We start from the raw sequence: 14439 nt of genomic DNA on the forward strand, positions 1-14439 counted from the left end.
ATGGTGACGGAAAGGGCGGTGTATGTGCTCAGGGCTTGCCCCCGGAAGTGGAACAAAATCTGGGCTCCCTGGAATACTTATAGAGGGGAAATCTGTGAACCCTTGCCAGAAACCGAAGATCTAGACTCTGAGGGGGAGGATGAGTAGAGGAGTGGGCATCGGGTTCTCTCATGCACCGGACTGTCGCACGACGGTGGCTTAAGCATAAACCAAAGTGTAATTAAAGAAGATGGCTAATGGGTGTTGAACTGTATAGAAGACATACAGTAAGTGATGACAAATAGTTGGGTTTTCTTTCTTTTATTGTCATTAAATCATTTTCTTACATAATATTGAACATGATTTGAGGGCTAGAGGGGTATACCATATATAATATGAGACAGATAAGTTATGATCAAACTACTGTGTTAAAAACAATTGAGGTTACACCTCAGTGTAACTGTTGGGATTACATTTAACAGCTGTTAAAGTACGCGCTACCATACTGTAATTCCGGATTATTACTGCACAGAACAAAGATGTATCCTATTTGCAATATTGTACATGTCACTAATGCCTTCATGTCAATAAAGATTTAAAAAAAAAAAAACAGCCAACATGGCTTTACAATTCATTCTCCGACCAATTGGCATTTCACTATATGCCGATGACATGGTCCTCTACACTACACATCCGGAAAAGAATTTGAACCCACTCATCAGAGAGTATGTTCAATACGAACAGTTCGCCGGCCTCTGTATCAATTGGGACAAATCGGTGGTGATTCCACTCACCGCAGCTACGGAAGAGCCAGAGCTGGACTACCCCCTAAGTTGGTGCACCGACCCGGTCAAATATCTGGGGATATGGATCCACAGAGATAGTCATTAGAGAAAACTATGGAAAGGCAATGCCTAGATTGGAGGATCAGGTCGACAGGTGGATAAAAATGCCCATTTCCATGTCGGATAGGATAGCACTTCAAAAGATGCTAATATTACCCAGATTTCTGTATCTTTTCTGGAATGTTCCAATTTGGCTGACGAACGCTTTTTTTGACAGATTACGCTCCACACTCCAGAAATTAACATGGGCTGGAAAACAAGCAGTAGTAAGCTGGAGAGTCCTTACCCAACCATATCACCTGGGCGGCTTTGAGGCGCCTGATTTTCAATTATACTACCTTTGCGCACAAGCTCAGCACGCACATTATTGGATGAGGCCCCACGAGTATATACCACACGTTGCGGTGGAGAGAGACAGCTTCTCTCCAGAGCCGTTGATGGCGCTACTAGCCAACCCCATACGATATGCGCAAAGCAATACGATACATCCTGCCAAAAACACTTCGAGAGCATGGCACAAATTGGCGCGTAGAGCAAACAGACTGCCAATATATGCACAAGCTTTGCCAACAGCACACCATCGCAACCTCAACGTGAAACAAGAACCTAAAATGCAGACACTCCTCGGAGATATGGGATTCCGGACTTTAGGTCAAGCGTTCCCACATAACACATTTCTTAAATGGTCGGATCCCGCCTTATGTGCACACCAGACCCCAATGAAAAATTATGCATACTTACGCTTCCGTAATGCTATGAGGGCACTTTATAATACGTTCCCTGCTGAACCTGAGCAGCTAGCGTCGTTACAAGTGCTACTAACGGCCCGACTCGCCAGAATTCAGTGACACGACTATACAATGCAACTCAAAGTGACCAGGCTGAAGGTCCCATGGCAGCAAAGGGAAGATGGGAGAGGGCACTGGGCATACCAGTTGATGAACAAGATTGGCAATATAGTTATATGCAACTCATACTCCTCACATCCAACAGTAACCTGCGCATTATAAATTTTAAATTCCTTCATCAGATATACCACACGCCATCAAAATTACACAAACTAGGGCTTAGGGAAACTGACTCTTGCTATCGATGCAATGCGGCAGGTGCAGATTTTCTACATGTGGCGTGGTTCTGCCCTGGCTTGCAGATCTACTGGAATGTAGTTACCGATGCACTAAGCACCATGCTATCGGAAACCATTCCAAACACCCCCTTGACATGTCTATTGGGAATTTAAAAACTCAAATACGCTAGACGCAGGAAGTTCTTGGCAGTGGTGCTACTTCTTGCGAAACGACGAGTAGCGATCAGATGGGAAAGCAAGAGACCACCTAGATTAAAAGACTGGATCAAAGATATGACCTATTGCAAGACGACACAAGAAACATACGCGGAAGACATTCCACTGGCGTCCAGACCCAGAGACTTCTGGGAGCCACTCCTGCAGTATTTTCAGGAAGCTTCAGACTAAATGTTCTGTAAAAATGTTGATTCTTTCATGTGGTGAGGTGGTACTTGTAATAAAAGAGACATGCTGAGGCATGGAAGAAGTGTAGTGCTGGGCGGGAAGCTGAAAATGGGGGCTTCAGGAGTGAGAGAAATATGATTATTGTTATTAGACGCACTGCATAGTGTACAGAACGACTTTATATGCACCCTAAAATGTAATCTGAGAGTGTCAATAGATTTTTCCCTTTTTGAAATAAGACTGTGTGTGATGAAACATGATGTGTAGTTGCTGGTCAAATGTAAAAAAAAAAATACAAAAAAAAAAAAGAACTACCGGAATCGGTTTCTTAGTGGTGTTTTCAATTAGATGAATGACTCTCTGGATGTTATCATGCATTTGCCTGCCTTTGATGAATCCAGATTGATATGGGTGAATCAAGTCAAGAAGCAGGTCATCTAATCTGGTAGCCAGTATCTTTGAGTATAGTTTTGCATCTATGTTCAGGAGTGCTATGGGGCGGTAGGAGCCACAGACCACAGGGACTTCGCCTTGTTTTGGTATAAGGGAGATGAGTGCCTCATCCATTGATGCTGTGACTGCCCCGGCAAACGCCATAGAGTTAAAAAGTGTCACCAGGTGCATATCAAGTTCCCCACCAAAAAGTTTTATAAAACTGGGCCGTTAGCCTGTGGGCCCTGGCGATTTATTAGATATCCGGCCTTTAATTGCTGCTCATACCTCCTTCTGCATAATGGGACCGCCTAAGACTTCATTCTGTGTGTCTTATCCAAGGTGAGGTAACCGCCTCCATGTAATTTATTTGGGCTTGCTTGCTCGACTTCTACTCGGAATAGAAAGTTCTGTAAAAGTTACCAAAAGCCTGGGCCTTCTCGATGTCAGAAGTCCCCATCCTTAGAGGCACTGCACAGCTCAGAAATGGCAATGCTAATAGGTGGAAGGACAATGGAGAGATTGTGAGTGGGACAATTATCCATAGGAGAGCAAAGAGAGCAGGTTCCTAGACTAGAAGACTGACTTCTTAGTAGATTCCCTCATAAGGGCGAAATCATCCAAGGTATTTAATGATACAGTGCCTTGAATGAAGGCCTGGTTGGCTCCTTCTGAGAAGCATGATCAAATGTGCACTGAATAGTTAGTGTGAAAGAAATCTAAGAGTGAAATGCAGAGATCAGTTAAAGACTGAATAATGGAATTATTGCATGGTGAAAAAACACAATTTAAGTTTTTTATTATTACAAGGTGAAAAAACAGGGTTTTTGTTCTTTTTAACACCTGGCTTTTGAAATGATCAATCATTCAATCAATCTGGGATTTATATGGTGCACTACTCACCCGAGAGGGTCTCAAGGCGCTGGGGGGGTGGCGCAGCTCCAGATCAGTGGAAGAGCCAGGTCTTGAGGTCCTTCCTGAAGGTGTGCAGGGTAGGGGAGCGTCTGATGTTCACGGGGAGCTCGTTCTGGTTATTGGCAGCGATGTAGGAGAAGGCTCTCCCGCTTGCTCTGTTTCTGCGGATGCAGAGGACCTCTGCCAGGGGGAGGTCGGTGGAGCGAAGGTTCCTCTTGGGCACGTGGAAGGATACTCTCTCATTGAGGTATTTGGGTGCGATGTTGTAGAGAGATTTGTAGGCATGGGTGATGGAAACTTCATTATACATATCTGGTGTTTTTTATGCTCTTTAGATATATTTTAAGTGCTTCAAGATTCCCAATTTTTGCACCGATATCGTAGTACTCCAAACTCTTTCCAGTGTTATACATTGATGTATGGAAATTTCAATGCTGTTTATGCTGTTCCATACATTTTACAGTATGCTTTAGGCAACATATTTTAAGGCCTTACCTACTTTGACTAGTTTTCGTCAATGCAGGCTAGCCCTCTTTTTTTGCTACTCCTAAGGATTCCCTCCTAAACAACGGTGTTACTCAATCTTCAAGTCCCGCGTTAACCAAGCCTTTTGATTTCACTAACATTATATGTATAATAAACTTAAAAGGACTTTCAGCCAGTCCTCTTCACCCATTGATCTATTATTGTGTCGTTCATATTTTTCTCCACTCGCTACAGCATGGGACATTGGGTCAGCCTGCTTTAGCCATTGGCTATCTTCACTATGACTGATGGTGTCCTTTTTAAGACCCACAAATATTTTTGCTTTTAATAATTATTTTTTTTAGAATGAATGAGGGACCAGCTGCTTCCACAACAATAAGGTTTTGCAAAAACAATCACAAAACAAGCACTGACAAAGTCAAAGGGCATGTGGCTAACACCAGACCCATTGGGCTTGCCGGTGCTTGTTATTCTTGTTGCCCAGACCTGGCTCATATATCTTCTTTTCTAAGTTATTCGTATACCTTTAATTTATTATGACTACAGAATTTCTAGCATTTTGGAAATGCCCTTTTATTTGCTTTTATCATATTGTGAACTTGTTTGATTATTTCGTTTTTATTTATTATTTCTAACTTTGTTGATTTTGTAATTGTCTTCCTTGTTATATAAATTTTCGAATTAACGTGTTAAATACTATTTTTCGTATTTTACTGTTATTTATTTTTCTAATACCCTTCAGGGTAGTTGGAGTCAATGAAATATACATTTTTTGGCAATAATGGAATAGCCGGTAGTGGCATTTTGCTTACGCTTCTATTAAAACGTATTAATTAGATATTGAAATAACTAATGATGACTAGTAGATGTGTCCTTTGCTGTTCACATCTTGTTTTATGTTTGTGATAGACTAGGTTTTCTGGGACTTCTACATATGGAGGTTTTTAATCAACGTCTGGAGCAGGAGTACAATGCATCCGTCATCTTGACTGCACCCACTGTTCCTTACAAGGCAGTTCTTTCTTCAGCTAAACTGATTAAGGTATGACTAGTGTGTGGTATGCACTTTTATTTGAGTAACACATTGTTTACAATTGGATTTACAAAGAGCCCCATGGCCTTACTGAAATGAAAGGTATTTGAGCATGATGTATATATGGTGAATGAAACCAGGTCTACTGTGGCCAGTAAAAATTAATTTTCAGTTAAGTAAGAGTAATGGCACATGGGAAAAGCTCTCACCCCTAACTTCTCAGCAGCAGATACGAGCCTGCTAGGGGTCCAGGAAGATACAGTTCTTGTTGTTGAAGGATAAGAAGAGGGTTGAGGTTTGCAATGAATTAGGTAACTATGGATCTTCGCTCATCCCATTCGCGTTCTGGCAATGACAAAAAGGTTGCAAGCTAAGTATAGTTTGAGAATCCAAAACCCTTGCTTCAGTGCAACAAGTATGTGTCACACCTACTTGTTTCACAAGACAGTGCAATTACTGACTGTACATATGGAACACATGTATTTCATATTATATTTGTATGGAACACATGTATTTCATATTATATTTGGCTATTCAGAGGGTTTGGGATGTTCATGAAATGTTCCCTATGGCGTCGTTAATTTAAGTTAAGCCTTATAATGTTTGGACTATGCTTAAATGCAGAGCTCATGTAAGGTGATTAATATCTACTTTAGCTCTGAAGAAGTTCCAGCTGTAGGTACAAAAAATTTAAGGTGTAGTTGGATTTTTCAGTACCACTGAATATACTTAAAGAGCTCAATAAACAACGTTTTTAAAGAGAACTACATGCCTTTGAGGAAATCAGCGGAATGATGTGGTAGATGAAGATTGCAGGAAAGAGCAGGTAAGTTGAGAAGGCCTTTATTCATGTACAAGGGAAGAGACAAGAGCGGACTCTTCTCAACAGAGGCTACAAACAATTGCCTTGGAACAGAACCTTTAATTGAGTCCAAACATAGAACAGAAACACAAGAAAATTCTAGTAGAATACAAGTCATGCAAGTAACATTCTAAAAAGACTAAAACAATACCTCGAGTGACATATGTACTATACATCTTCTTCCTTTCCAATAACAAAGAAATGAAGAAGAAGAAAAGAAAAAAAGAAATATGAACATATTCTAGCAAACAAAGTCTTAAAGATAAACTGGTGGTCTGCGGTACCTTAAAGCACGAGAAGGACCAGACCTGTCTGTTCAGGAATAGGGTCTGATGCATGCACAGAGGGACTCACAGATATGAGAGAGTCACCACCCCCACCACCAAGAGCTCCAAACGGTGAGGTCGAAGGAGGAGCCTCCTCTGGAACTTGAGCTAGAACATAACCACTACTGTTCAAGGAACTGGTGGGCTTACCTTGTTGTGGGATAGCAACCCTTCTTTGGTATAGTGCGACAAGCCTGAAATTCCAATACTCACTATTGTTGAGGATGACACAATGGTCCAGAACTTTTTTCACAGTGAAGGGACCCTTGAACTTTGACAACCCTCTCCCCTCCCTACCACTTTTGATCTTGACTAGGTCACCCACCTTGAAATGACAAGAAGAGTTTGAGGGAAACTGAAGATTAGAGCATCTCCCTTGCAATGTGACTAGTTGCTTCATTCAAGAGGGAACACGTTTCGAGTCTGGAGCTCACCCCCTCATAAGTTAAACAGAGGAAGATTAGCCTTCAACAAGGGGAGTGGTCTGATAGGCCCAAAGCATTTCGTTGACCAATTTCCGTACCACTGACCCATTGGCGGAGGCCATTTGGATGATTCCTTTGACTACTTTGTTATCTCTCTTGCAAATCAATCAATCACAGTATTTATTTAGCGCACTTCTCACGCGTGAGGGTCTCAAGGCGCTGGGGGGGGGTGCCGGGGGGTGCTGCTGCTACTGCTCGAAGAGCCAGGACTTGAGGAGCCTCCTGAAGGTGAGCAGGTCCTGGGTCTGCCGTAGTCCAGTTGGGAGGGTATTCCAGGTCTTGGCAGCGAGGAAAGAGAAGGATCTGCCTCCGGAAGTGGTCAGTTGGATTCGAGGGACGGTGGCGAGGGCGAGATTGGCAGAGCGGAGCTGGTGGGCGGGGATGTAGAAGTTTAGTCTGCTGTTCAGGTAGGCTGGTCCGGAGTTGTGGAGTGCTTTGTGTGCGTGGGTGAGGAGCTTGAAGGTGATCCTCTTGCTGACGGGGAGCCAGTGCAGGTCTCTTAGGTGGGTGGTGATATGACTGCGACGTGGGAGGTTGAGGATCAGTAGGGCCGAGGCGTTCTGGATGCGCTGTAGTCTCTAGAGGTGTATGGTTGGAATTGCAGCGTAGAGTGCGTTGCCGTAGTCCAGCCGGCTGCTGACGAGGGCTTGGGTCACCGTTCTCCTGGTTTCGACCGGTATCCACTTGTAGATCCTGCGAAGCATGCGGAGGGTGTTGAAGCAGGAGGAGGAGAGAGCGTTGACCTGCTTGGACATGGAGAGGGAGGAGTCGAGGATGAATCCCAGGTTGCGTGAGTGGTCTGTGGGTGTCGGTGCTGTTCCCAGTGATTTCGGCCACCAGGAGTCGTCCCAGGAAGACGGGGTAGGGCAGAGGATGAGGACTTCCGTCTTCTCCGAATTCAGCTTCAGGCGGCTGTTCCTCATCCACTCGGCGACGGCCTTCATACCCTCGTGGAGGTTGGTTTTGGTGGTGTGCGGGTCCTTGGTAAGGGAGAGGATGAGCTGGGTGTCGTCAGCGTAGGAGATGATGTTCAGGCCGTGTTGGCGGGCCACTTGTGCGAGGGGGGCCATGTAGATGTTGAACAGCGTTGGGCTGAGGGATGAGCCCTGGGGTACGCCGCAGATTAGGTCAGTTGCTTCGGCTTGGTATAGTGGAAGGCGGACTCTCTGAGTTCTGCCAGAGAGGAAGGAGGTGGTCCAGTCCAGGGCTTTGTCCCGAATTCCGGCTTCTTGGAGGCGCGTTCTTAGTGTGCGATGGCAGACTGTGTCGAAGGCGGCCGACAGGTCCAGGACGATGAGGGCAGAGGTTTCGCCGTTGTCTAGTTGGCGTCGAATGTCTGTGGCGGCGATGAGGGCTGTCTCGGTGCTGTGGTTCCGTCTGAATTCAGTTTGTGACGGGTCTAGGATGTTGTTGTCCTCGAGGTGACGGGTCAGTTGTACGTTGGTGATTTTCTGAATGACCTTTGCTGGGAAAGGGAGCAGGGAGATGGGCCTGAAGTTCTTGAGGTCCTTGGGGTCCGCCTTGGGCTTTTTGAGGAGGGCGTTGATTTCGGCGTGCTTCCAGCTTTCCGGGAACGTCGCTGAGTCGAAGGAGATGTTGATGACCTTTCGCAGTTGGTGTGCAATGGTAGCGCCTGCTTTGTTGAACACGTGGTGTGGGCAGGGGTCTGCTGGTGATCCTGAGTGGATGGAGTTCATGATCTTGCATGTTTCCTTGTCGTTGGCCCATGAGGTTAGTAGGGTGGTGTCCTTCGGGGTGGTGTCTGTCATGGTCGGGGCTGGCGGGACGTTGAAGTTGTCATGGATGTTAACGATCTTGCGGTGGAAGAAGGTGGCCAGTGAGTTGCACAGTTCTTGCGAGTCGTTGGTGTTGGCGCTGAGGTTGGAGAGTTCCTTCACGATGCTGCAGAGTTCTTTGCAGTCGGGTGCGTTGTTGTCTGCGCGTGGCGTCCTTGATGGCAGCGTGGTTGTCTGACGTGCGGTCCTGGAGCCATTTCTTCTCTAGCTTCCGACATATGTGCTTGGAGGTCTGGAGTTCTACGGTAAACCAGGCGGCCTTCTTGCTGTGGTGGGTGATGGAGAGTTTCTTTAGCGGGCGAGAGTGTTGGCGCAGTCTTCGATCCACTCTCTGAGGTTCCGGGCGGCGGTGTCTGGGTCCGGTCCAGGGAAGACATTGCTTGGCAGTTCGGGCTGGACTGTTCCCATGAGGCACAGGGTAAGACTGATTTGCATATGGCCATGTCTGAACTGGGGTGGCGGAGTGAGCTAAAGAACGGTGATGGATTAAACCCAGATCAGTTGACTGGGGGTGAGTGTTTGTATTGTCAACGCTCCGTCCATCATCACCTTTGGTTTTTCTTTGTTTGCCCTAAGTTGGCAGGGTATGCTCAGACGTGAGTCCCTTGCTCACTTTGCCACTGGAGTCAAGCAAGCCTGGCTGAAGACGGCTGTAATGCCAGAAACCGGTCCTGGGAAGCTTGATTCCGGTCCAGGGAAGACATGGCTTGGCAGTTCGGGCTGGACTGTTCCCATGAGGCACAGGGTCAGACTGATTTGCATATGGCCATGTCTGAACTGTGGTGGCGGAGTGAGCTAAAGAACGGTGATGAATCACTCCCAGATCAGTTGACTGGGGGTGAGTGTTTGTATTGTCAACGCTCTGGGTTGAGACCCCCTGACCCCCTAGCCCTTCTCAGGGGGTCCCAGAAGGACCACCAAGTGCGAAAAAATATATATTTTTTTTAAATCGCGGGGTACGCGCACGGTACACGTACGGTGCGCATACCCCGCGTTTTTTTTTTTTTTGCCCTTGGGGGTCCTTTTGGGACCCCCTGAGAAGGGCTAGAGGTTTGGGGGGTCTCTACCCTGCCCTCTTTTCGTGTTTTCCACTCTTGTTTTGGGCTCTCTTTTGCCTCAGTTCTCCTGAAAAACAAGATGGTGCCCAACACTTCCTGGTTTGGACAGTTTGGAATTCCCGCTTTTTTTCTTTTGGTTGGTTAGGTCATACACAGGGTATCCTCAGTTGTAGGATAGCCAAGCCTCACCTCTACCTGACAGGCTGCTCAGGAGGGAGGCCCCACACTGTCCGTCGCCCCGGGGCGAGCTTACTTCCACGACGAGGCACCGACGGACCTAACGGACCTAACGGAATGTTGACAGGCGACTGCCAGCCAATCAGGAGCGCGCTCGCGCACGCCAAGGTCCGTGCACGTGCGCGGACCCGTGCACGGACCAGTGCGCGCACGGGGCCACGCCTATAGATATATATATATATTTTTAATTTGATTTTCAAAAAAACTACTGGAGGGATTTACACCATTTAAACATAAGGGCGTACTGCGTACCAGTCCCTACCATTTTGCCTAGTTTGGTGTAATTCCGTTCATCGGTTCGGGCTGTAGCCGTGTCTAATCGTCCTATGGAAAATTGCATGGGGGGAAAACACGTTTTGGGACCCCCCTTTTTTCTCGGCCCCTCTTGACGAATTCCCAAGACTTTCAGGGAAGGAGCGGAGCGCAACGGGCCATCTTCTTTGAGAAATATGCGTAGATTCATTAACCGGTGCAAAGTTATTCCCAGTAGAATGTTTCGGATTTCCTATGGAAACTAGGTCCTAACTATGTATACCTACTGGCAACCGCCAGTAGTGTATGTGTATTTATATATATATATATATATATATATATATCAGCCGCCCTACACCAGAGTGGGGAATGTCGCCTCCATAAACTTTGAAAATGAGTTTTAGCAGAGGAGCTACACGTCTGGACACCTCAGGTTCCAGAGAGAGACAGACAAATACTCGGCAGTAAGCAAGGAGAGGGCAGTGGAACTACCGAAACCAGCATGCTGTGCAAGCGCATCCAAGCGTCCACTAGAGGGCAAGCCATGCAACTATAAGAACGGAGGTGATTCCACACAAGCCCCCTACTTGCAGCAGATACCTCTGAAGAAGTTGACAGCCGTCAACGAAACGCGTCAGGTTACCTGCAAAATCCATGTCTGCCCGATACTGCTCTCAATAAAGAAACATCATTTCAGTGCAGCGTGTGCGACTCCCAGGAGAGGACGAAGGGGGGAGCAGCTGGTTGATATTAAAGCGATGGTGTCCAGTCGCAGAGGTCGCACCGACAGATAGAGCGCTGAGTCTCCCGCAATTATATGGACACACTTCTTCAGACCCGGTAAAACAGCAAGGGAAACTGGCAGCCGCCCTACACCAGAGTGGGGAATGTCGCTTCCATAAACTTTGAATATGAGTTTTAGCAGAGGAGCTACTCGTCTGGACACCTCAGGTTCCAGAGAGAGACGGACAAATACTCGGCAGCAAGCAAGGAGAGAACTACCGAAACCAGCATGCTGTGCAAGCGCATCCAAGTGTCCTCTAGAGGGCAAGCCATGCAACTATGAGAACGGAGGTGATTCCACACAAGCCCCCTACTTGCAGCAAATACCTCTGAAGAAGTTGACAGCCGTCAACTAAATGCGATAGGTTACCTGCAAAATCCATGTCTGCCCGATACTGCTCTCAATAAAGAAACATCATTTCAGTGCAGCGTGTGCGACTCAATTGGCTTCCCAGGAGAGGAGGAAGGAGGGAGCCGCTGGTTGATATTAAAGCGATGGTATCCAGTCGCAGAGGCCGCACCGACAGATAGAGCGCAGAGTCTCCCGCAATTATATGGACACACCTCTTCAGACCCGGTAAAACGGCAAGGGAAACTGGCAGCCGCCCTACACCAGAGTGGGGAATGTCGCCTCCATAAACTTTGAAAATGAGTTTTAGCAGAGGAGCTACACGTCTGGACACCTCAGGTTCCAGAGAGAGACAGACAAATACTCGGCAGTAAGCACAGAGAGGGCAGTGGAACTACCGAAACCAGCATGCTGTGCAAGCGCATCCAAGCGTCCACTAGAGGGCAAGCCCTGCAACTATAAGAATGGAGGTGATTCCACACAAGCCCCCTACTTGCAGCAAATACCTCTGAAGAAGTTGACAGCCGTCAACGAAACGCGCCAGGTTACCTGCAAAATCCATGTCTGTCCGATACTGCTCTCAATAAAGAAACATCATTTCAGTGCAGCGTGTGCTACTCAATTGGCTTCCCAGGAGAGGAGGAAGGGGGAGCCGCTGGTTGATATATATATATATATATATATATATCCTACAGATCCTACAGGTGGTCACCAGTAGGTAGTTATAGTAAGGATCGCATACCTATACCTTTGGTGCAGTTTGACGAATCTTCACAAAAAAAATGTGAAGTTAGGTCTTGTGCGTGGACATTTTCGGGGTGATCTGTCAGCAGGGGTGGAGAATAGGGGGTGTCGAAATAAGTGCATTTTCCCATGTTAATTCACATAGGACCTTTAAACACGTCTAAAGCCCCAACCGTTGGATAGAATTACACCAAATTTAGCAGAAAGGTACATTTGGTTACGCATATTGTGCTTTTTGTTATTTGGTGTAAATCTGTTCAGGAGTTGTTGAGAAATGTAAGAGAATAAAGTGAGTGATGTCTGTGGCTGCGAATAATAATGCAAATAAGAACGAGCTCATGCAGGGAAATGCAGAGCTCTGATTGGCTGCCAACATGTCAACCAGGATGTGTTGACTGCCATCTTGGGACTCTGCTACAACAATGTAACAACAGAAATAAAATGTAAAAAGGGGGTAGGGTAGGAATACCTTGACCCCCAAGCCTTGGTGTCCCCCTGGGAACCCTCCACATCTTAAAAGCATCTCAAAAGAATTGCAGTGAATTTGCAAAATTTGTGAATTTGTGGAGGAAAAGTAACCCCCCTGGAGGGCCAGGACCTCGGGGTATACTATGAAAATAGGAGGGGGGGGGGGGGCGCACAGGGCCCCCCTCGTAGGACATATGAAAGCCCAGGGGACCGCCATCTCCCCGGGTCATTGCTTTTTATGTATGCAGGGGTGTGTATGCGGCGCCCCAGGACCGCCACCTTCCCAGGGCATTTAAAAATATGTATGCCGGCATGTCCCAGCGACCTCCACCTCCCTTGCGCTAAACATCAAATTAATGTGGGGGGCACGCAGCCCTCCCTCAACCCAGGGTCTACCACCTCCCTGGGAATAAGTACTGCAATAGAGGGGGGCCAAACAGCCCTTTTACTGCATAGATGGGACTGGGGATGGCCACCCCCCCCTGGGTTAGCTCCTGATATTTCCTGAGGTGCCCACCACATGACATAGTTGTTTGCTGTGGCTTGGCAGTAGCTAATACCACTCCCATCAAGTTACAGCGAGCACTTCGCTTCCAGCAAGCGAGAGCTGTGAAAATGCTTGAAAGGATTGCTTTCATACACCGTGAACAGCATGTTTAGCAGGTCCGTGTGTGTGAAAGCAATGCGGCTCCCGCAGTAAGCAGGGAGCTGGCAGGGACCGCGGAGGCCTTGTGGCTCCCCCGCAGTCCTGTAGCCCACTGGATGTCCTGGGGGCACCCAGGAATCATGCCAGGGCATGGGTCTCTGGGGCCGAATGGGCATGGGGAGGGGGACAGTGTGGATCCCTCCCTCATTTGAAAATGGCCTGACCCTGGGGATGGGGGTCCCTGGGGCAGAATTGGCCGCTGTGGGTGCAGTTCGGCTCACCCTCCTGTATCAAAAATAAAACCATTAAAAGGCCGGGCCCCGGGGATGGGATCCCTGGGCTGAAATTGACCCAGGGAGGGGGCTTCGCTGCCCCTTCCTCATTTGTGCCCGACATGAATCTCCACTTCTGTAAAGTACTTATCATCCTAACTGCGTGCGCATGGCCAAGGGGAAAGCAAGTGTGTTTTCTAATCATTTCTACTGTGAAAAGGTATCTGTAATCCATGATGGGCGTGTTTTCAGCCCTGCATTTTACGAGCGTAATATCTCACGTAGTGAATGCGACAAGGGGGTTCTATCTTCTTATCTGCTGCTCAGAGCAGAGTCCATGGTTCTCTCTATAAAATGCCAAAATCAATAGCACCACTCGCAGACCCACACAGCCACTCACACAACTACTCACAGGCTCACGCAGGCTCTCACACACCAACTCACACACACACACAGGCACTCATACACCCTCCCAGGCCACAATAGACCCACTCACACACCCACTCATAGACCCACACAGGCACTCACACACTCACTCTCAAAAGTTACAGGCTACAATTATGAAATACAATTTTAAAAAACTTTAAAATTCACTGAAAGTAACAAAGGTTACAGGGACGTTATAGTTGGGAAATAGAACAGTAAAAAAACTTCCAAATTAACTGAAAAAACCAAAGGTAGACTCAAATTTCATTTGTACAAAACCTGAGAATTCCAGCAGTTATAGTTACCTGAACTAACTATTACTTACACCCCACAATGCACTGCTTATGAACTCAACGATTACGTCCCTCATGACATTGTCAGCGACAGCCCTGATGACGTCTCAAATGGCATCCCTGATGATATCCACAGAACCACACACACACCCACTCCCACCCAATGGTGGTTATCATACACCAATTCCCAAACAACAACTCAAATACCCATTCACAAACCCATTAGAGTACTCACACAACCAATCACTCATCCATACAGCCACTAATAAAACCGCTAGCTC

General features: G+C 47.0%; 1 protein-coding gene across 3 annotated transcripts in view; it reads left to right on the forward strand.

Moving 5' to 3' along the window:
• GUF1 (GTP binding elongation factor GUF1) overlaps positions 1–14439 on the forward strand; it is a 270588-nt gene that overhangs the window by 159134 nt on the left and 97015 nt on the right. For all 3 annotated transcript variants that reach the window (XM_086962692.1, XM_086962693.1, XM_086962694.1), the window contains exon 12: positions 5038–5170. In XM_086962692.1, the coding sequence (XP_086818818.1) occupies positions 5038–5170 (133 nt within the window). The remainder of the gene's footprint in view (positions 1–5037; positions 5171–14439) is intronic.

Source organism: Lissotriton vulgaris, chromosome 3_1 (assembly GCF_964263255.1).
Source record: "Lissotriton vulgaris chromosome 3_1, aLisVul1.2, whole genome shotgun sequence".
NCBI lineage: Eukaryota > Metazoa > Chordata > Amphibia > Caudata > Salamandridae > Lissotriton > Lissotriton vulgaris.